General features: G+C 41.7%; 1 protein-coding gene across 2 annotated transcripts in view; it reads left to right on the forward strand.

The window, feature by feature from the left end:
• spata20 (spermatogenesis associated 20) overlaps window positions 1-21,539 on the forward strand; it is a 40,405-nt gene that overhangs the window by 8,190 nt on the left and 10,676 nt on the right. For both annotated transcript variants that reach the window (XM_020083538.2, XM_069517567.1), the window contains exons 11-15: window positions 178-370; window positions 2,051-2,219; window positions 7,568-7,776; window positions 12,354-12,553; window positions 14,675-14,755. In XM_020083538.2, coding sequence (XP_019939097.2) covers window positions 178-370; window positions 2,051-2,219; window positions 7,568-7,776; window positions 12,354-12,553; window positions 14,675-14,755 — 852 coding nt within the window. The remainder of the gene's footprint in view (window positions 1-177; window positions 371-2,050; window positions 2,220-7,567; window positions 7,777-12,353; window positions 12,554-14,674; window positions 14,756-21,539) is intronic.

Consider the following 21,539-nt stretch of genomic DNA (forward strand, 5'->3'; position numbering starts at 1 on the left):
GATCAGAAAAGTCTTATAACATAAGACATAATGCTGGATCACTTATGTTATTTTGTTCAAACTGCATTTTAAGGAGTTAAAGGGGGTCGATTAAGGCTATAACATGGCAGCTGTTGCAGTCATTATGAGTTCATCTCTGTCGAACGCCCTCTCTTCTCCTCTGCGGTGCGTTGCCAGGACCCCCATGGGGAGCTGGAAGGTCAGAATGTGCTGATCGTGCGTTATTCAGTGGAGTTGACGTCTGCTCGCTTTGGCATCAGTGTCGAGAAGGTGAACGAGCTCCTGGCTGCTGCCAGAGCCAAGATGGCAGAAGTGAGGACCAGTCGGCCACGCCCACATCTGGACACCAAGATGTTAGCCTCCTGGAATGGTAAATGTCTCGACAGGTTTACACTTTGCTCGTACAGGGAGAAGAATTTTCCTTGAGTATATTGTTGAGGAAGTTTTAGTTTCTTCTGGTATCGTATATCCACATGATCACCTTTTTTAATCAGACAGTGGAATAATAATATTACCTCCTACATCTATGTAATGATACGGGAACAAAGTTTCTACATTTACTGTGTCTTTGACATACACACATAAACATACGGAGAGCATGAGCTCATAGAAGAAATTTAACAACACATCTCAACATCACAAATAAAACATATGAATATGATAAAAAAATGTGAATAAAATGAACATGATCAAAATTTATAGTATTTATATCTGGAACAAACTAATCATATTTGAGTTCATTTATAAAGTTGCAAGGTGATGTATACTCAACGATACCAATATCAGTAACAGTACAGTGAATATGTTTCTGAACAAGCACAGTGTCTAATATAGTGTGTACCTGCACTGCTGTCTGTGTCCTCACATCTTGCATTAACCTTCTTGCTCCCACGACAAACACATCAGACCAATAAATATCGTTCTCAAATGGGTTGCTGTGATGCGTTTAGGTTTGCTTGGAAAGAAACAAAACCAAATGGAAAAACGAAAACTCACACAACCTCATCAACTGATATGGACCTGAGACAACAAACTACACAACTAGGTGTGACAATGCACCAAATCAGAACAAAGCGTTGTTGACTCCACCAAATGTGGCCGTTTAGAAGAACAACTAGAATGGCACTCAGTAAAGTGCATTCCTCTGCCAAGGCCCAATATTTCACTTGTAAAACCACATTTGAATTCAAAAGATCTGCACCACATTACTCACACTCATAAATATCAGCCCTGTAAACATGTTGTTTCATCCAGATCCATGAATTACTCTCTGAGAAATCAACAAATGTTACAAAAATGCCCGGTCTCACAATGTTAAAATAAGTGAACAAAAAATCCTGGATTCGCCCCTGATCTGGATCTGCAGCAAAATTTAATGGGTTCTTCCTTGGGTCATGTTCCTCCCCTCCACAAAATTTCATGGAGATCTGTTGAGGAGTGTTTGCGTCATCCTGCTGATAAACAAATGAAAACATAACCTCTGTGGCAGAGCCAAAGGTAAAAGCTGTCATAAACTCACTGATGGTCAACATCCAAAGATTATTACAAACATTTATCATCATGTGAAGTCAACGTGGACAATCTCACATTGTCCAGCAAATTACTAAATACAAGAACAGTGAGGCCATTACACATACATAAACACAACCACCAACAAATCTTTCTCTCGGGCCTGATGTCTCAAGACACAGTGTGTTAGTGAGGTAATGAGGCCCTGCGATCCCGAGAACTTTCCAATTAGACACAAGACTCCCCCTCTCCTCTCTAATGAAGAAACACCTCCATTAATCACCTGTCCTCGGCTGCAGCGCTTTGAAGCCCGGGCTGTGCACTCGCCAGGCTTTGATACGCTACATGAAAGAGGAGAGGAGAGGAAAAGAGAGGGAAGAGAGCGGGAAAGAGCGAGAACAAGGAGAGTTCAAAGAATGAGTTGTGGCAACACATTCAGTGGAGAGAGGACAAGTTGGGCTGAGTAACTGAGTTAGTAAGTTATTTCATATCTAATCACCACAACCACCAACGACCATCTCTGCCGTTTCTTTCTCTTCAGGCCTGATGTTGTCGGCCTACGCTCGTGCCGGAGCTGTGCTGGGGGACAAGGCCCTGCTGGAGAGGGCAGCGCAGGCTGGCAACTTCCTCAAGGACCACCTGTGGGATGCTGAACGGCAGACCATCCTCCGAACCTGTTACCGTGGAGACCAGATGGAGGTGCAACAGATGTAAGAGCCTGGTTTCTGTATAAACATGCATTGTAAGAAGAGAAGATAAGAAGCATTAAGAATTAAAGCTGTGATTACAACTGTGACTTGACTGTATTAAAAGGCATAATAACTTCTGGTGACTTAGGGAATGTACTGTTAAAGCATAACGCAGCGCCTCAACACATGGGAGAAAAAGTTAGACACCCAGAAATTTCCCTGTTTGACATATTAATCAGAAAATGTAGCTGCTCAGCCAAAATGATGTAGTAGACTCTAACTTTGTTGAGAAGACTAGTGTTGTCAGCAAGTATTTTTACTTTTAAAACATGCAGTATATTTAAAAGCACATGTATGTAGTATTTTGACCGATTATCGAGAGTCAAATTTTAGATTTATTGAACGTTTTAGTTAAGTCTTGTTTGACGTGGCCAAGAAAATAGGTTTATCCAGCAGAAATGTACCTGCTCTAATCAAATAGTTGAATTTTTCAACCCGCAGTATTTATTTACATGACATTTAAAAGGAATTTTCTCCAAAATGCTCAGAATAGCCAGGTTACCTTAAGTCGAATATTGGGGCCTACCTATTATCGTCTGACGAGTTAGCCTCTGGGGCAAATATTTTGGGGCCTCCAGTGTAGACAGTGGATATCGGGGTCTTCCATTTGCTGTACACTGTTGAGTATGACAAGTCAGGATGCAACAGAGTGGAAAACACGTGACAACAGATAGCCGATGCTTTTAGGTCAATGTGTTCCACCTCTGTTGCTCTCCTTTTTGCCCGCGGCCAACCAAAGCCTGCTCAAAAGTTATTGGTCAAACGAGGAATGGAAAGCAAAAGACCTCTAGCCCCAAAAGTGTGTCCCTGAAAATGTACTGTCTGCTGTTGATTGTCTAAGTGTCCTTGTTCTGTTGACCAGCCCTGTGCCCTAGTTACTGTGAATGAGTGAGTGTGAAGTGCCACTGAATCAGCAGAAAAATACACCAGGAGTCCCACAAAACACATGATGAAATGCAGTAGTTTAAACATTCGCCTGATACAGACACACACTCTTACCTAAACACTCCGGCCTGGTTCCACAGCCTTTGTCTCATTCATAATTGTCCAAATTCTGGAGGGTGTCAGCACCGAGAATGCTTACCAAGGCCCTTTTTCTTGAGCCTGGTTTAGTTTCCATACGCTGGTAAATCACTCTGTCATGCCAGGCACATATGGGCCTTGGAATAATTTACCAGGAGAAATGGTCGGTGCTCAGACTAACTAGGTTAATTGGCTGTGGAAGTGTTGAGGAGCTGATGCCATAGATTTTTCTGTGGCCCTCATCTGGCACTGTGTGATTAAGAGTCTTACCAGTGTCTCCAGGCAGCAGAGAGGAGACCTGAGAAACACTGAGGCTGTTGACTCATTCCTTCTTGATTGGTCATATGCAGTAACTGTTTTACAGAGATTACTTCGTCAATCAGTGCCTCGTTCAGCGGATTATTTGGTATTGAAGGGTGAGGGTTGTGGACCCTTGCTCATTTGTGCTAGATACTGTAACCACACATGTCTAATTATTTTAAACAAAAGAGCAAAATGTTTTCCCATCAAGCTGGAAGCACACTATTGTCTGATAACGCATTATAGGATGTAACTTTAAGGCTTCCCTTCAACTGAATTATCGGACTTTGCCCAAATCATACTGACATATTGCGTATCAATCAGCTTTGTCAACACATCAGAAAATATTTTAAGATATATACATTTTGTTTTTAACTAAAGCTATGATATGTAAGATCACTTCAGTAAAATGTTTAGAAACAACCATACCTTTGCTAAATGTTTTGTTGATTTGTGGACTCACACTGTCTAAAAACCCAGAGAATTCAATTTTATGGTAAATTTCATTTTGGTCGCCTTTTGATTGCGTGAACACAGTTTACTGTTTGCTGTGTAACGTGAATACAATTTGAATACATTACTTCATTCATAATCATGATTACGCTTCATGAGTCGTGTCAGGTAGATTTTCATCAGTGATGGTGGTGAAGATAACAACTCCCATTTTCACGATGATCAAACGCGGTCTATTAATGTTTTGATTGTGAGACCCCTAGTGGCTGACGTTACACTTAATATGTTTAAAAAGACCAAACAAAGTCTTGAGTCCTTCTCTTGATTATTTTTCTACCTCTTTGCTGTGCATGTGGCTCTGAGCCCTGAGGTAATTTGTTAAAGATTAAATGGTTGGACCTTTTAACAAAAGCAATAGCATATAGTCTGGTGGGTACTCTTTTTATTATTATTTTTTATTGGACTACTGCCCTTGTTTGTGGTAATGAAGGAACATCTCTAATACTAAGACAGTAATTGCCAGCGAATATGATTTTACTTTATTAAAAAATCGAGCCCCTTGTATTTCAATCTTTTATCAAGCATACTGTTTTATTACACCTCCCGGCCTCACACTTAAATTCTATCACAACAAAAAATATGCCAGTCATAACACTGCCTTTGGATTGTGTCTTGTGGTCTTCAGAAAGAAAGATCAGAAAGAATCAGATAAAATATGAGGCGTCACCATCAGATGAGAAACACAGGAATGTGTGACAAACACCAAGGGTCTGCAGAAACAAGCACCAGCTACAATGATAAATGGGAGAATTTATATGGGCATCGCACAGGCACGCATATTAGATTATTCTCCAACATAAAGGTAGCTGCAGTTGTAGAAATGATGATACTCAATGTGGTAACGTGACCCATATCATGCCAATAGGTCTCTCCCTCTATGGCTTATTAAAGGGGGAGTGAAGTAGCTGGTGCATGAGAACCATTATAAAGCTATTATTGTAATAATGCTGTTATACGGTAGACTGACAAGGCGTTTTATCTTTCTTGTTATGGAAATCACTCATTTAACAGCAATATTATAAAGGTGTGAACGAAAAAGGTTCTGGGAGATTTTCAAAAGGCTGTTTTACCTTTTTGTGTTACGTGTCAGTGAGGCCCTCTTCAGGTCTTGTATCAGTTGTCGTTCATGTGGCTGGAGTCACCTCAGTCTGATAACGTGTCATCCTGTGAAAGAAGGGGTATCCTCAGGAGGGGGGAAAAAGCTGTGATTGAGTGATGAGGTCTGGGCCAGGAGGGTGTTAGTGTGGGAAAAGAGTCACGAGGAGAATGGAATTACCAAGATTTCAGAAGTTTTACTGATTTAAAAATCGTAATGCAGAGTGAAACTGATGAGACCTAAAGTTTATGCCAAAGTTGCTATAGATTCTTTTTATATGACAAATTTAGTAGTTAACTTGTGAAGCAATAAATGTGAAGCTTCATGAACCATGCTGATTTAAAACCATGCACAATAAGAGGAGCCCTATCGATGTGTGATAGAGTGTGAGCAATTTGGTGCGTTTTGGGCGGCTGCTACACTTGGTCCACAGATCCCTGAAGCTGCACCACCGCGGCTGCACATAGAGTTGTTTACCTGTTTATTCAAAGTTCACTGAAGCTACACTCAGTACACAGATCCCTGAGCTGGAGAATCAGTTGTCATTGTTGACAACATCACTCCTGTAGATGAGTCCCAGCCACCACCACTGGCTGGTCGCCTGTGTATTTAAAGTTTAATAATATTACCAAATATCAAACTTGCTGCAGTTTCTTGGGCCCTTAACAATACACATGCCAAGTGTGAAGCCAATAAGCTGAAGATATGTGTTCCAGAGGTGATAGATGGATAGATAGATAGCAAGTATTAATAGAGTAACAACTACAGTCTTGATACGCTGATGCGTGATTATGTTTCACTCCTTCACTTTCATCCTGCCCTCAAGTAGCCTCCCACTAGCAGTTTATTACTGGCATTTCAGACACATTTAGCTTTTACTTTCAAATAAGCAGTTTGCTTCCCTGTCTGGCCTGATTGAAGCTGTGTTGTCAAATGTCAGCAATGACGTTGGTGAGAACAGGGGTATTATTGGAATGATACAACGCTGGGGTGGACAACTCTATGGTGGACTGCGATAAAATGTTAGTACAGATATTTATGTTCCCTGCAGGATGAGTTGTGAGAATGTTGGTGTTCCTCTAGCATCATGCTTCTTTTTTCCTCACCTGGGTTTCATAAAGTCGTCACAGCAAGCTTGACATAACATAACTGGCTAGTTTGGTAAATCTGCTTCAAGCACTTTCAGTTAACTGGGGGTAGTAATGCCCTGATTTTCCATCTAGCAACAACATCAGGTCAAACATTACAGCCACAGATCCATATCCGCACACCCATTTATAAACCGTAAACACATCAAATTACAAATTGTTTGGATTTATATCAAACCTGTCTTGTGCAACAGTGCTTGCCATCCCCCTTCCTACTTCTGACTTTTCCGACACTCTCTGTCTGGGTCAGATAGGCCTAGATGTGACTCGTCATGTCCCCATGACCTCCTCATGCATTTCATCACCAGAGCTACCTCTTTTTTTCAGCCTCTTGACCACCAGCCTCGCCTGACACAACCTTTTATCTGGGTTCCTGTTGCCGTCCCTCCCCCTGCACCCACCTAGATAGATGTGCCATTGTAGGAAATAGAGGAGGAGGAGGGACGGCTTGGTGTTGGGCTGCAGCTTTGGTAGAGGAGAGAACAGCAGATCATAGAAACTTCAACTAAAGTTGAGTTTATGCTGAGTTTATTGGTGATACTGTATAATGTCAGTGCATTGGGAAGAGCACGAATCAGTTCTGCACACAATAAATCCAATCACACACCGGGGAATGAGACATATTGGTTGAGACAAGAAACTCCAGGTGTTGAAAAGACTTCAAAGTGGAGTTCAGCAAGTTCAAATTAAAATGTGATTTTTGGTAAAAGTTAAAAAAGAGGCTGCAAAAGTTAGAAGAGAGCATACTGTAGTGAGACAGTTGAAGGAAGAGGTGGAACACTGATGGCAGAGGGAGGTGGGGTGAAGTAAAGGCACTGCAGTCAGATTTGACTAATTACTGTCCTGCATCACTTGAAACTTCAAAGAGTGTGTTCACAGTTGTGTTTGTGCACAAGACTAACTTCACACAGAGAAAAATGCTTCAGGGAGAGATTACACACTCAGTGTACTATGTATATCACACTGTAGCTCTGTACTGTCCCAAATAATTCCTTCAGGCTTTTTCTGGTTTCACTTTATAGTCAATTCTTCTGGGTTTTCTATACTGGGCTGAGAAAACGCAGCTTGATTTTTTTTCAAAGCCGTTATATATGTGTTTGATATACAAAAGATGAGAGGCTGACTCAGTTCGCCAACAGTCACTAAATCTCACCAGTCCTCATATTCATCTATTGATTGATAATTTATCTTTTTCTTCTTATTTCTCTCATTTTTCTTCTATTCTCTAGCTCTCCACCCATCTCCGGCTTCCTGGATGATTATGCCTTCATCATTTGTGGCTTGTTGGACCTGTACGAGGCCACGCTGCAGACGGAGTGGCTGCAGTGGGCCGAGGAGCTCCAGCTCCGACAGGACGCGCTGTTCTGGGACGAGCAGGGAGGAGGCTACTTCTGCAGCGATCCCAGCGACAGCACCGTGCTGCTGCAACTCAAAGAGGGTGAGGGATAATAGAGTGAAATTCTCATCAGTCAGCCCATATCAGCAGGCTTAAATCTATATTACCCCTTGACGCTAATGAGATTAATTACCAAGGTAATGAAATTTTGCCTCATATGAAACTTCACATATTTTTCACTTCCAAGCCTTCAACACAACAATATCACATTTTTGACAGCCATGTGATGTGGCAGATTAATAAGAAGAATTCTGGGCTGCAAGGGTGAGAGAGACATTTAAATCCAATCACTTTTCTTAGCTCTTGCAATTTCGAATTGATTCAGAAATTCTCATATATTTATTTTTTTGCAAAATGTTACTGATGGGAACATTGTTGTATTAATTTTACATCATTGTATGTATTTGAATCAGATATTATGGCAAGCGTTCCAGCGTTTGTCAAGATATTTGGCCCAAAGTCAAATTTCATACTTCATCGCTCCTTACGAGAGGTCCCCATATACATTTTCTGGGAACAATGAATGTCTGCACAAATGTTTTGGCATTTGATTAATTGAGCAGGTGTTGAGGTATTTCACTGGAAAAGTAAGAACTTTAACCTGTTGGTGGCGCTAGAGAAAAGTAAAAGGATCACTGAGTCAGTACGTTCCATCCATAAGACAACATGAATTTTTTTGTTTCGATCTATCCAGTAATTGGTGAGATACTTCAGTCTGGGACAAAACCGAGTGGAAAATAAGTGAGGTATTGATGCTGCTGCTCCTGGTTGAGAGATGCAGGGGAGTATTGATGGACAGGTGAAGGATTAACAGCCCCTCTCCAGCAGCATACCCCTGGGGCTTAGACGAGGTTCAAAGATGGATTGATGTCTCAGACGGATGAATAAATACTACTACTACTCTTTAGACACTCGGGGAATATCAACACATTGCTTTAATTCGACCCCATTGATTTGAAGGAACAAAAGATGTGTGAATGAATGGCTGTAATTTTTTTGAACAACATGTGTTAATGGATGGGTGTAATCCTTCCTTCATTCATTCACTCATTTGTCCCTAGTGTCTCGCCTGCCTATATCCTTCACCTCATTGATCGTTCCTGAACTTAACAAGATGGAAGCTCTCGCCGTAATATCGCTGCCAGTTTCGCTCCATCGCCACAGTTCAGCCACAGGAGAAAAGGCAGGCAAGGATAGATGGATGGATGGTGAGATGAGTAGCTAGAGGATAACAGCAGATGTATATTGACCTCCCCTACCTCCAGTAACATGCCGCCCTCACTCACTTTCTCACAGTTGAACTCCTCCGGCATGAAAGCACTCAAACACCGATGCTCTGAATCTTCGGCTACTTTGATCACAAGCCCTGTCAAATCTGTCTCGTTTCTGTCTCTGGGTCCATCTGCGCCTGACAGATTGAAATGGCACACACACAATGTACAGTAGGAATCTTAAATCCTCAATCTATCTCTACCTCTTTTCATCTCATTTACATCATAACTTCATCCACTTTTTTCATTTACTGCATGTTCCTACTTTTGTTTGTATGTTTGTGTTTTGCGTTGTCCTCAAACTGTCTTTTGGTGCAGTTCAAAGATGCACCATCTTGCAGACAGAAAAAAAAAGTCCCACAATGGAATGATCTAGTATAACAATAACTAGTAGACAAGTCACGAACCTTCCTGGTGCAGCTTTTTTTTCCTACAAGAATGAAATGCTTTTTGTTGTGCAGTAATATCAGTGGACCTCATTCAGCAATGTCTTCTTTGTATTTAAGAAGTTTCCCTAAGAAAACTCTATGTCATATTCATGTTTTTAAATCACAGCTTTGTTTGCACCTCTGTTATTAAATTGATGAAATGTCTTTGTAACTTCCTAATTAGCAGAGAAAGGTAAATGCCACACAAATGCCCATAAAACACAAAGTTATCTGAGCCAGACCAGCATATTGCTTTGCATTGGCAACACAGTACTGTGTGTTTTAGATAGTATTCAGGTTCAGGTCGGTCACGTTGACCTTTTTACACTGCTCGTGTCTGTAATCTGGGAGAACAAGCAATAACCATTTGTGTCAGGGACAGAGTAACACAAACTCAGCTTACTTTAACTGCTCCGGGCTCGGATCAGGTTCAGACCCAGGTTCAGGTTCAAGTGTTCTTTTTTGTCAGTTATGCATCTGTCAAATTTTAGAAATGTCATCCACACGCCCGCTCTTGAGTTCTCCAGACATTTCCCTGCTGCTTTCCTCACATGGCCTCACTTCAACATCTTCTGGATTTTCTCCGGAAAGCCTCAATAGAGTATCATCAGTCAAAGGTGGATGATTCACAGGTGGTCTGCTTTCTTTGTATTATCCTTTTTCATCTGTATGTAGTTTATTGTTGCAAAGCTGCATCACTTCAGTGTTTGTGGCTAAATTAGGGTTTTTGTACCAAAGCACTGACGGGATATAAATATAAATGGGTCTGACCTTAACGTGCACCACAGCCCTTCTTCAGCTGCCAGTTCACTCTTTACCCTGTCGGCTGCTGGCAGCTCAGAGAAGCTGACACCTTGTAGACATGCAGACATTTAACTTTGATCTGTCAGTCCAAAGTTTCCAACCTGGATCCAGTTTCCTGTTTCTTTTTGTTTTTTACTCTCAAGTCTCTTGACAGACCAACTGTATAAATGGATTGTTTCTCAGACTTTTTATTTATTTATTTATTTTGTTGTCATCTTTACTCTGCATGGTGTCTTTCTCATAATACAAAATGTACAACCAGTTTTCTAATTCTAATTCATTTCTAACTGAGTCTTCGCTAGTTTCTCTACATTTATTCAATTTTTTTATTGTCATTTCAAAAGTTATAACTTTTTTATAACTACTGGCTACTACATAAAACCAACAAAAAAATATTTTTCGTATCCTCTTGTAATGGGACTATATCTATATAGCACTTTACTAGTCTTATCAACCACTCAAAGGGCTCTTTAACAATACAAGCTATACTCACCCATTCAAACACGTTCATACAATGCAACTACATGCTGCATCCTCCTCTATCACACCCTGCTTGTACCGCTGTCATTGACTTTTTTTGGGATTCAGTATCTTACCCAAGGAAACTTTGGCATGTGGACTGGAGGAGCCAGGGAACGAAGCACCAACCCTGTGGTCAGTGGACGACCCACTGTACCGCCTGAACCACCGCCTTTGTCCGCTTCATGCTTCACCCCCTTTTGAGACCAGATCACAGTTGGGAATGATGAAAACAGTGACAAAGCTAATAGTTATTCTTGTTAGGAACTGTTGACAGATCAGAGATGACGGTTTTGTGTGTGTGTGTGTGTGTGGGGGGACGCCTTTCTCGCCATCACACCTGCATGTACGTGTGTTTATCGAAGCTGACGTGTGAGAGGTTTCTCATCTGAGTCTTGACTGCCATTATTGTGGTGCCGCTGGGTAGGGTTGAAGCGCATTAGTGACGCTACAGCCGCTGCAGTGTGGGTATCTGTCTCAGCAGCGTAGCCTGTCACTGCAAGACAAATTACCCCACCACGCTGTCACTCTCCATCTTACAGCCCTGCCTTACTCCGCTCTACGTCTTTGTATTTGATAAGAAAGGTAAAAGTGATATACAGTATTGGTTCTGCCTTTAATTTAAAATAGAATCAGCTGAGTTTGTTCAAACTGTTTTTTGGTCTGCTCAGCTGTTTGCTGGAGGAGAGTTGAAACATACAGCAGAATGAAATCAAATAATTACTGCAGTTCATTCATGCATTTGTGTGTGTGTGTGTGTGAGAGAGTGTGAGTGTGTGAGAGTGTGTGTGAGAGTGTGAGTGTGTGAGAGAGAGTGAGACTCAGGGAGGGGGAATCCTTTGTTCTTTTTAGGACTCTGCTGCAGACATCCAGTGGCCCAGAGGCATTGTGTTTTCAGGTCCGTCCGTCTTATTCCCTTGAACACAATATCTCAGCAGTGCCTTGAGGAAATGTTCTCAAATTTGGCACAAACATTCACTTGAGCTCAAGGATAATCAGATAATTTTTTGGGGGGGTCACAGGTCAAAGTGACCTCACAAAGCACAATGTTCGCTTTGTAAAGGACATGTCTCTGGAACGCCATCAAGGACTCCTTTTTCATTGGCTCAAACATTCACATGGACCCAAAGATTAAATCATGTGAGTTTGATCACAGTGACCTCATATGAATCTGGGGGGAAAAGTATGTAGAAATACGTACATAGAAACGGCACTGGTCGGCAGAGGCATAAAACTGCAGTGCGGTAATTCTAGTTTATTTTTAATCAAAAATATGAGTCTAACTTCAAAGCGCCTTGTCTTTCTCTTTCTCTCTCTTACACACACACACACGCACACATTCAGATCTAAGCATTAGGGTGATGTTGAGCAGCAGACATGCAGTGAGGTCATAGGTCATGAGAAGATCACCTCCAGGCTCTCACTGGACACTGATAAGAGATAAAGTCAGATGGCTTAACAGGGCTAAGTCATGAGGTCGCCCAATCACATCACACCACACGTTGTTACTCTGTGTTGGTTGTGTACCAGGGGATGGGATAAGAAGGAAAACAGTGTGCATCTTAACTTATTATGTTCTGTATCTTTTGTGTCTCAGATCAGGACGGAGCTGAGCCCAGTGCTAACTCGGTGTCTGCGTCCAATCTCCTGCGTCTGTCCCACTACACTGGAAGACATGAGTGGCTTCAGAGCTCCCAACAACTGCTGACGGCTTTCTCCGACCGTCTGACCAGGGCTCCCATAGCCCTCCCTGAAATGGTCCGATCTCTTATGGCCCAACACTACACACTTAAACAGGTTATTCTCAACTCCACACACAGGCACACACAAATTGATAGGTGCGCTACAAGTAAGTTCAGACTCCAGAGGGATTTAAGTCGCTTTAGCAAAGTGGTAAAACACACTAAACTTATTTAAAGACTACAAAGAGTTACAACAGATGCTGTGGTCAGCAAGCCTATAATTTAATTTATATTCTAATTTGGATATCTGTATTTGTAGCACAATGGATCTACTATTGTGCTTTTTTTCAGTTATCTGAATGTCTTTGACTGGGACCGCTGAGCTGCCATCATTGGAGATCCCTAAACCCCATGTTAGCCTGAGGTGTGGGTGTGTTTGCTTGGCTGTTTGCCTCAACTCATTCTCACGTCCGCCTACTGAAAGCAAGTGTTTCTGCTTCTGACAAATTGTGCGAGAACAATAGACATTACATTTACCAATTGAACCAAACAATACACAGCAGCTGAACAAAAGGCCCAGCAAGACGCTGAACAACCCTGCACTGGCCGTGCTGACTCAGTTTCATTATGCATTGAAGTGACAATCAGTGCAAGTAAACTAGACTTGCTAAAGCAGCCACCAGTGCTGATTTTTGTTTTTCACTTCAGAGTTGCACTATATTGTTTTGTTGTGAGTCTTGCAGTATTCAAATTGTACACTCTTATTCAGAATGTCCATTCTCACAAAAAAAGAAAAAAGATGGTCAAGTGGTTAGTCCTCATCACTCATCTACATTTTTGGGACCAAGCATCATATCAAGGTTTAAATTATACATTGTGTACCATGCTATAATATCAAGGAGTGCCTCAAGGTAAGTCCCTTCATAACCTTTCCATTCACTTTCAGTTATTAATAATGCATGTGTTTTTCTACTACAGTTGCTCCATCACAATAAAATAAAAACTACGCTGACCATCAATTCATTATCTCAAGATAATAGTTGGTTGAATAATGGATAAGGAAAATTATTTACTGTAGAACAATGAACCAGCCATAGTTAAATGGTAGCTGTGACTGAGGGGGGGTTTAGCGTTCATCTGCACAAACAGCCCTAAAATAACTTCAGCTGCAGTTGTGTGTGTACCCCCAAGTGGCATGTAATACAGTTCTCTCTCTCTCGCAAGAACTTGTCCTTTACTCTTAAGTCTGTGCACCTGTCACTTGGAATCTGTTGAGCATGAGAGCAATGTACGTGCACTCCCACTGCTGCCATAGATTGAAGGAATGGTGGGAAATGCTGTAGAGAAAGCAAAGCAGCATTCCTGTATTCACCCATTTATTTGGATCTTCACCAAAATTGTATGTGTTCTCTCCTGACCCATACCTCTTCCTCCACCAAGTGTCGTGGTAATCCGCCCATTAGTTTGTGCATAATATTGCTAACCAACAGACAGACAAACAAATGGTCATGATGAGGCAGAGGTAGACATAGGTTGTGGCAGAGGCTCAAAGCACCATGATAACAATCCTTTTCTGATGAACCTCTGCTTGCAAAGGTATCTCCTGAAACAACTGGCTGATATGATATATAGTTGTAGGTTATTGAGGATGCTCGCCTTCATCTCAGCTCTCTGCATATATTAACACTGTCAAAATCTTCCTGATCATGCATTTAAAGGGCTGTTTGAGCTGTTGAGCCTCAGTTATATACTTAGGTTTGAAATATTAACACCCTCAATTAGCCTGAAACCAATGAAACCATTGGTTGTACTGGCAAATCCCAGCAGTTACCCTAAAGCATCTTGTTAACCCTGAGAAAACTTTTTTGTTTGAAGGAATTTGCTAAACAGCCACAGAAGGAAGAAAGGACTTGAAGGAGGCAAAGGAAGGGGGATAGTTATTATATCTGTCCGTCATATATGACCTGCGGAGGATGAGTCAGAGCGACAGGGCGGGGGTAACGAGCTCAGGGGCGAGGCAAGGTGAAGCAGTCCCAGAGAAAACACCTGCCTCCTTTGTTATTGCTACAAATACACTACTGACCTCTATCACCTCCTCCCTCTCTCCCCTCCTTTTATGCGTCAAGGCTCCCCTCTTATTTCACTCTTTTCATACTCCTTCATCTCGTTAACTATCACTCCTTGTCCCTGTTCCCTTGCCTCCACGTTCTCACTCCTCCACTTTTATTTGTTTTAGATCGTGATCTGTGGCCAGAGGGATGCCCCAGACACCACAAGCCTTGTGGCAGCTGTCAACTCCCTCTTCCTACCACATAAGGTAATTGTTTGGGATTGTGTTTGTGTGTTTGCTTGATAGAGTAATGCATAATCTTGACAAACCTATCATCAGAACAAGTGCGTCATACGCCCCTAAAGCACGCTACAGCACACAGACATGCATTGACTGACTCCATCAGTACCTTTTCTAGAGGCAGCAGATTCACAGTAACCTTGGAAACATGGAGACCGACTAACATGCACACAGATGCAGAGTGGGACCAACCTAGGACAGTGCCTGGAGTGTTGGCTGGTTTTAGTGTGGTTCCTTAAAGGTCAGATGGAGTCTCCCTCTTTCTCCTCTCCTCTCATTTTTTACTTCCCAGCTATCTCTTTTTAGGTATGAGTTGACCTTAGAACTAACATCTCAATGCCTAGTGGCTCTGTTGCAGAAGATTTGACTGTGTGTGTCTGTGTGTCTCCCTGCCAGCCCTGACACAAGCTGTTATTTATTGGACAGCTGTCAGTCTGAGTCAAACTTACATTCTGTAAGTTTGAACAAACATTGATGTTTCCTATGGCCACAATTATCAGGAGTTTCAGTTTTTTGGTGTAGGCAGAAATAATCATTTGGATGTGGGCGGTCCATCTTTTTCCCACAAAAAAGGACTACTTAGTGAAGGTTAACTTTGGAACTACTTGCATTACAAAGCCAATAACAGCGACATCAGAGCTCAGTCAATAATACACAATAATATAAATCAGGCCAGAAGAACAAGCTTGACATTAACTGAACAATGCAAGACACTGTTGATTACTCATTTTTACTGTGTGCACTGGTATAGCTGGGACGTTTAAAACCTCATGGGCGTTTTCATGGACCACTCTCACAGGCTGAATTTCTGCGGTACTGATGATCAGCGAGTGTAAGAGAGAGCATGATATGAGATATGAATTGATGCTTTTAAAATTGAACAGTGGCATCCTATAGCTTTCTGATCAAAGGTTTCTTGGAAGGCCAGTGAGTAATGTGGGTGGGCCAGTGCTGCCCTGGCCTCTTACTAGCTACGTGTCTGGTTCACACTTATTCATACATGTTAGTGAGCTATAGAGGTGCAGGAAGTTGGCTTTATTTTAACTCTTGGATCGACGAGAAGTTTTCATTTAATTTGAGTCTTGATGCTAAGTTACACTAACCGGAGTTATAAAGAAAAGTACACCCATGTTATTTTGAATGAATCTCAAAGAGAAGTAGTCGTTTGTGGACATTTGTCTACGAGTAGTTAGAGATGAGGAGGAGATCTACATCCAGAGTAAACTGGCCCTGCACTGCTCTGATTGTGTGAGGCTGCTCACTGAGTTCTCAACAGAGCCCTACTGAAATGTAAATGAGTTTCACAGTGTCAGGAGACGGCTGCAGTAATATCAGGCCATTTCAGATCCCTGCAGAGAGACAGAAGCCAATGGAGAGCCAACCATTAGCAGGATGGAACTATTAAGCTGGTCGCACTTTTGTCTCGTTCAGCCAGGGCCCGTTAGATACTAGGCTTTGATACAGTCAAGGTAGTCACATGGGATAATGCACTTTTGTAGTTTATTGGTGTTAAAAATAACAGAAGCAGTATGGAGAGGTAAAAACTTTTGTTTTTCACATTGATGGCCTTCTGCAACATTAACACCCTGATTAACATAAGCCAAATTGCTATTTTATGCATTGAATTAAAACTAATAAGACCCTCAGCCTGATTGAGGGTGTTGGCCCATGTCTGCTAATGAGAGCAGTAATGGTCGAGGTGAGGACATGAGAGGAATGGGGTTTTTAAAGGCCTCGAACAGTGAAGGATGAGAAAGAGATGGACAGTGACCACAGGAAGGAGAGGTCTTCACTAATGGGAGAAATAGAATGGTGAATGAGAAAGAGTGGAGGTTGACTCAAAGTAGGACAAGAGTCACTCAGTGCTCCCAAGTGTGTGGTGCTTTTTCTTTATTACTGAAACCTACTAGACTTTTAATATTAACTTTGTAATTAGAATGTGTGAAATTAAAATATATTCGCTTGGACGCTGAATAGAAAGAGGCAAACGTGCTCTGTTTATAGGTTTACAGTACAGTATACACTTTGTGCGTGCGTGTTTGTGTGTAGATTCTCCTTGACAGGTTTGTCAGTGATATGACAGATCCAGATATTCTCTAATTATCCTACATTGAGCTTCAGAGTGAGTTGAAGGGGGAGGAAAGTACTAAGGGGGGGTGTGCATGTGTGTGTGTGCGTGTGTGTGTGTGTGTGTGTGTGTGTGTGTGTGTGTGCGTGTGCGTGTGTGTGCGTGCGGGTTTGCGTGCGTGCATATATGCATAAGTGAGTTTTCCTCCAGATGTTGTGAGAACAGCTGGCCATTAGTGGCAGTAGCAGCTATCTTGGCTAGGCAGAGATGAAATGATCCAGTAAATTCACACACACACACCAATGAGATGTGACGCTCCCGTGGGAATACCACCACAAGGAATTTGCACAAATGCACACTAGCAGGCAAATACAGTATGTTCACAAGCATATCCCCAAATATGCTGTAGACCTGTGATCCACTAACTAATGTAGCCTTGTTAGTTGAAGATCCAGTTTTGCTTTGGCTTTTAAAGTGATTCTTGAATACACATGTAGTCGGTTAGACAAATGTGCTTATAGCTTACTAAAAGCACACACACTATTCAGTCCTGAACTCAGGGATTCATTTTCTTTGTTTGGTTTGTGAATGCTAAAAGACACATCCTGTAAAAGCAATGAAATGTATTTTTACCTATTTTACCCGAATGCTGATTGCTTCAGGTGTTCAGTGAGTGAGTTTTTAATGAAACAATTTCATTTTAATATTGCTGCCTCGTTGTGACCTACAACAGCCAAGGAGAGGTCAGACAAAAACTAATGCACATGCTGGCCAGACTGGGGTTGACACAGAGGCGCCATATTCAACAATAATGAAACCATCCTTGCAGGGGCTTTAAGTAATAGTGTTTGAACTTGAGTGTATTTCTGTCCACTGAAATACAGTAATTGATTACTGTACCCAGCTTCTCATCTGTGAGGTTTTACTCTTCGGGTTTCTGACACTTTGTTGGACAAAATAAGCTTTTTGAAAAGATCGCTCTCCTTGTAGACTGTGTAATAATGAAGAAGAAAAATGTAAGATTTCGAGAATAAAGCCATAATATTATGAGAATAAAATTGTAAGACTGACATGTATTATTACAAGGATGAAGCATTACGAGAAGAAAGTCGTGGTATTAAGAGAAGAAAGTCATACTTTCATGAGATCGAAGTTACAAATCTTGATTACAAATCTAATTTTTTTTCTTGAGAAACTACAAAGCTGTAAACAAAGCAAGCCTCGCAGTTTAGTCGAAAAGAGGTATGCCATTGCCTACCAAGGGTTTTGTTCCTTTTCGTAATGTTACAAATTTATTCTCACAGTACTACAACTTCATTTACACAATCTTCCTACTTTTACTCTCTTCAAGGGGCCTGACTGCCAGTATTTTACACCATTTTGTAATATTTTACAGAGTGAGAGGTTCATTTAGTTATCCGATCTACTTTGGGGTTAATTCCTGGTATTAGTCTAAAAGCTGTTATAATTAATGGGGATAAACCAATTATACTAGGTGGGCAATGGGAATCAGATAACGAATAAAGTGTTTGATGGTGTCAAAAGGGTGAATTATATAAGTGCAAAGGGCGGGAGAGGATGGGAGGATGTTAAATGAGATAAACATAAGAGGTGGAAGAAGGGAGTGAGTGAGGGGATTGTTGCTCCTTGTTTCATTAGCTCGCTGTGAGCAGAGAACATGTCTAATTTAAATCCAATTACTCCTCGCCTGTTTTCCTGGTGCAAGGCTGACGTGCTCTAATTGTGCTGAATGAGGTGCTGAGAGCCTAAGTCGCACTTATGCAAACATGCACAGGCACACTTGAGATCTTTACTTCATTTGATTTATGTACTGACGCAAGAGGTTTTATGTACTGCTGCTCAATTCACTCCAACACTCAGAGCTTCTGTTGCACTTTTTTACTCATTGAAACCAATGAAAGCCCGAAAACAATCACACTGAAACATCACTCTTGATTCCTTTTTCTATCACTCAGAAGTCGAGGTTTGTTGATTGTAGAGGCTCGAAATTTTAAGAGGTCGGAAAGAGCACAACGGGTATAGCCGTCTTTCGAGCCATTATTCCCCTCCCCTTCTTCCCCAACGCCTGTTCCTCTGCCGTGCGTATGTGTGTTTGTGTTTCTGTTCCTAATGGCACCAGAATCTTTCTATGCCTCTTTTTTTTGCTCTCTGTCGCCCTCAAATGGAAGTATGAAATGATGTATGAAAGATATAATGGTACTTGCAGGGATATGGTCATAAAGGAGGAAAGAACACTATGGTTAAATTAATAATTTGGATGTTGTAGTCATATGAAAAGCACAAGACACGTGGAATGTCTGTAAGAATTGGCATCTAGTAACATCAAAAAACAGCAAGCTGGACCCCTCTGCCAAGGAGGTTATGTTTTCATCTGCATTTTTAATGTGTTGGCACGGTAATGCAAAAATCTGCTCAACTGATTTACATTAAAATTTGGTGGAGAGGTGGAGCATGAAGAAGTCTTTAAATTGTGGTGTGGATCCGCATCAGGGGGCAGATCCAGGATTTGTTTTTTTCCACGTACTTGAGCTAATCAGCAAATCAGGAAAGTTTAGGGCTCTGATATATATTCTAGAGTGTGTGTAATTTGATGAAGATCAAAATAAAAATTAAGTGAATTTAACTGTGGTTTTATAGACTGTCGGGCCTTTGTGCGCCATTTCTAAATTCGTTTTCTCACATGAATTCCGGCTCCACACCACAAACATTCCTGAGCAGATTCGTGCTCTAAAGTACCTGTAGCAGGACACCTCGCTCATCTTTATATTCAGTCGTTGCAATGGTCATGACCAAATCAGGCAGATTTGTTGGAAGGATGTGGAAACAAACCAGACAATTTTTCCTTTCATCAACTGTTCGTTAGCAGCCTTAAATACACATTAACTGTACTTAATGACTTCTTCACTGGACTTCATTGGCTGCTGTAGCTCTTTTTCATGCATGTGAATTTCATCATTTAAGAAGGATATTTTTTTTTATGCTGCAATACCGTGAAAGTTGCACCCAGTGGAAAGAAACCCCTGCTTTTCTATGACACCCTCTTCCATGTTCACTCCTTATTCACTTACCCTGTGTTCTTTAGTGTTCAACATTTCACACAGTCCATGGTGCCATCATCTTGGCCCGAGAGAAGGACAACTGTAGTGTGAACAGTTTCTTCCTGAGCTGCGAATTTACTAAAAGTTTCAATTCTGTTCCTTCTAATAATATCTGCATGAAAAAAATGAGCTGTACCGTGACTCGGGAGCACAGGTGGGTATAGATCTTTTTCATTGTGAATTAATAACCACAAAAATCACTAAAAAGCTCTTAAATCAGGTTTCCCCTCCGGTTCTCTCCTTAGAAAACGTTTACGCAGAATGGAAAACAAACCAGCGATGATTTATATTAATGAAGCATATTTTCTCTATGTTCTCAAGGTTATTCTTGTAATAAAGCAACAAAGCCTGTTGGCAGTAGCGTTGAAAGTGGTTCAAAGTATGAGTGTATGTCAGTGAAAGATTTACATTTGTGGATTTTTATGAGTTTAATAATGATTTACAAGGACTGTATTCTCATTGTTGCTGGTCCGAATGGCTCTTGTCAGTGCTGCTTATTAATCAGTCTCTGTGCTTTTGCCCCCAAAAAGTAAGTCTGTCAGACAGCCCCACAGAGAGCGTATTTTTAGAAACTGAGGTGCAGGGATAAGGGGAAGGTGTCTGGCGAGTGTTGAGAGGGACCATGAGATGCTGGTGTTTGTGAAAGATGCAGAAAGACTTAAGGGGGGGGCTTTACAGGATCTTTGGAATTCCTGATAGGAGATAACTAAGTAGACGAGTTTCCATGTTTATTCCTGCTTCCCTGCCCCTCCTGCGTCTCTCAGTTCCCCTTGACAGGAGGAAAAGAGCAGGAGCGGACCAGAGGATTGATATGAGAGGAGAATGAACAACAGACCACGGCCTTTCAGAGGAGAGCGGGTCCCTGTTTTGAAAGCATCTGTTGAGGGACTCGACTGGGAATTCCCTAACAAGACCTCAGAGACCCGGGGAAGAGTTAGCAGCATGACAGGGAGGGCAGTCTGAGAGAAGGAAAGGAACGAGATAGAAATCCTTGTTGCAGGCTAACTAGCATTGGTAACAACACATTTCCGAGACGGATTAGAGGCAGGCAGTCTCACAGTCCTCCTCTGTGACCTCTGACCCACCTCACTTTAATTTGCACTCCTTTCCCCTCCCTCCATCACAATCCCTCTGTTGGCTCATCAAAGGCTTTATGTGTGTGTGTGGTGCATCGAGTCTGCTGTTCTCCGTTAATGACCAACTAAGCCCATTGACCAGTCAGAGAGCAGAACCCAGGTTGATTGACAGCTGTGGGAAAGGTCCCAGATGGCTCCTGTCGCAGGAGAGCGCTTTTCCAGACGGAATATATTCACACAGCCGCTCATCCTTTTTCTTTATTTCCTATTTTCCACACCACCATGCTTTAAATGTCACTTTCACCTTTATCTCACTTCATTCTTCTAAGTTAATCTTCCCTGAGTGATTTTTTTTTCTTTTACCTTCATTCCTCTATCTACTAATTCCACCATGTGGCAGTACATCCTTAAAGCAATGGGGGAGGTGCGTGCTCGCTCTGGATGCAGCAGAGTGGACAGCTTTGGTTGTGTTGTTTGAGATATAATCC

Source organism: Paralichthys olivaceus, chromosome 21 (assembly GCF_024713975.1).
Source record: "Paralichthys olivaceus isolate ysfri-2021 chromosome 21, ASM2471397v2, whole genome shotgun sequence".
NCBI lineage: Eukaryota > Metazoa > Chordata > Actinopteri > Pleuronectiformes > Paralichthyidae > Paralichthys > Paralichthys olivaceus.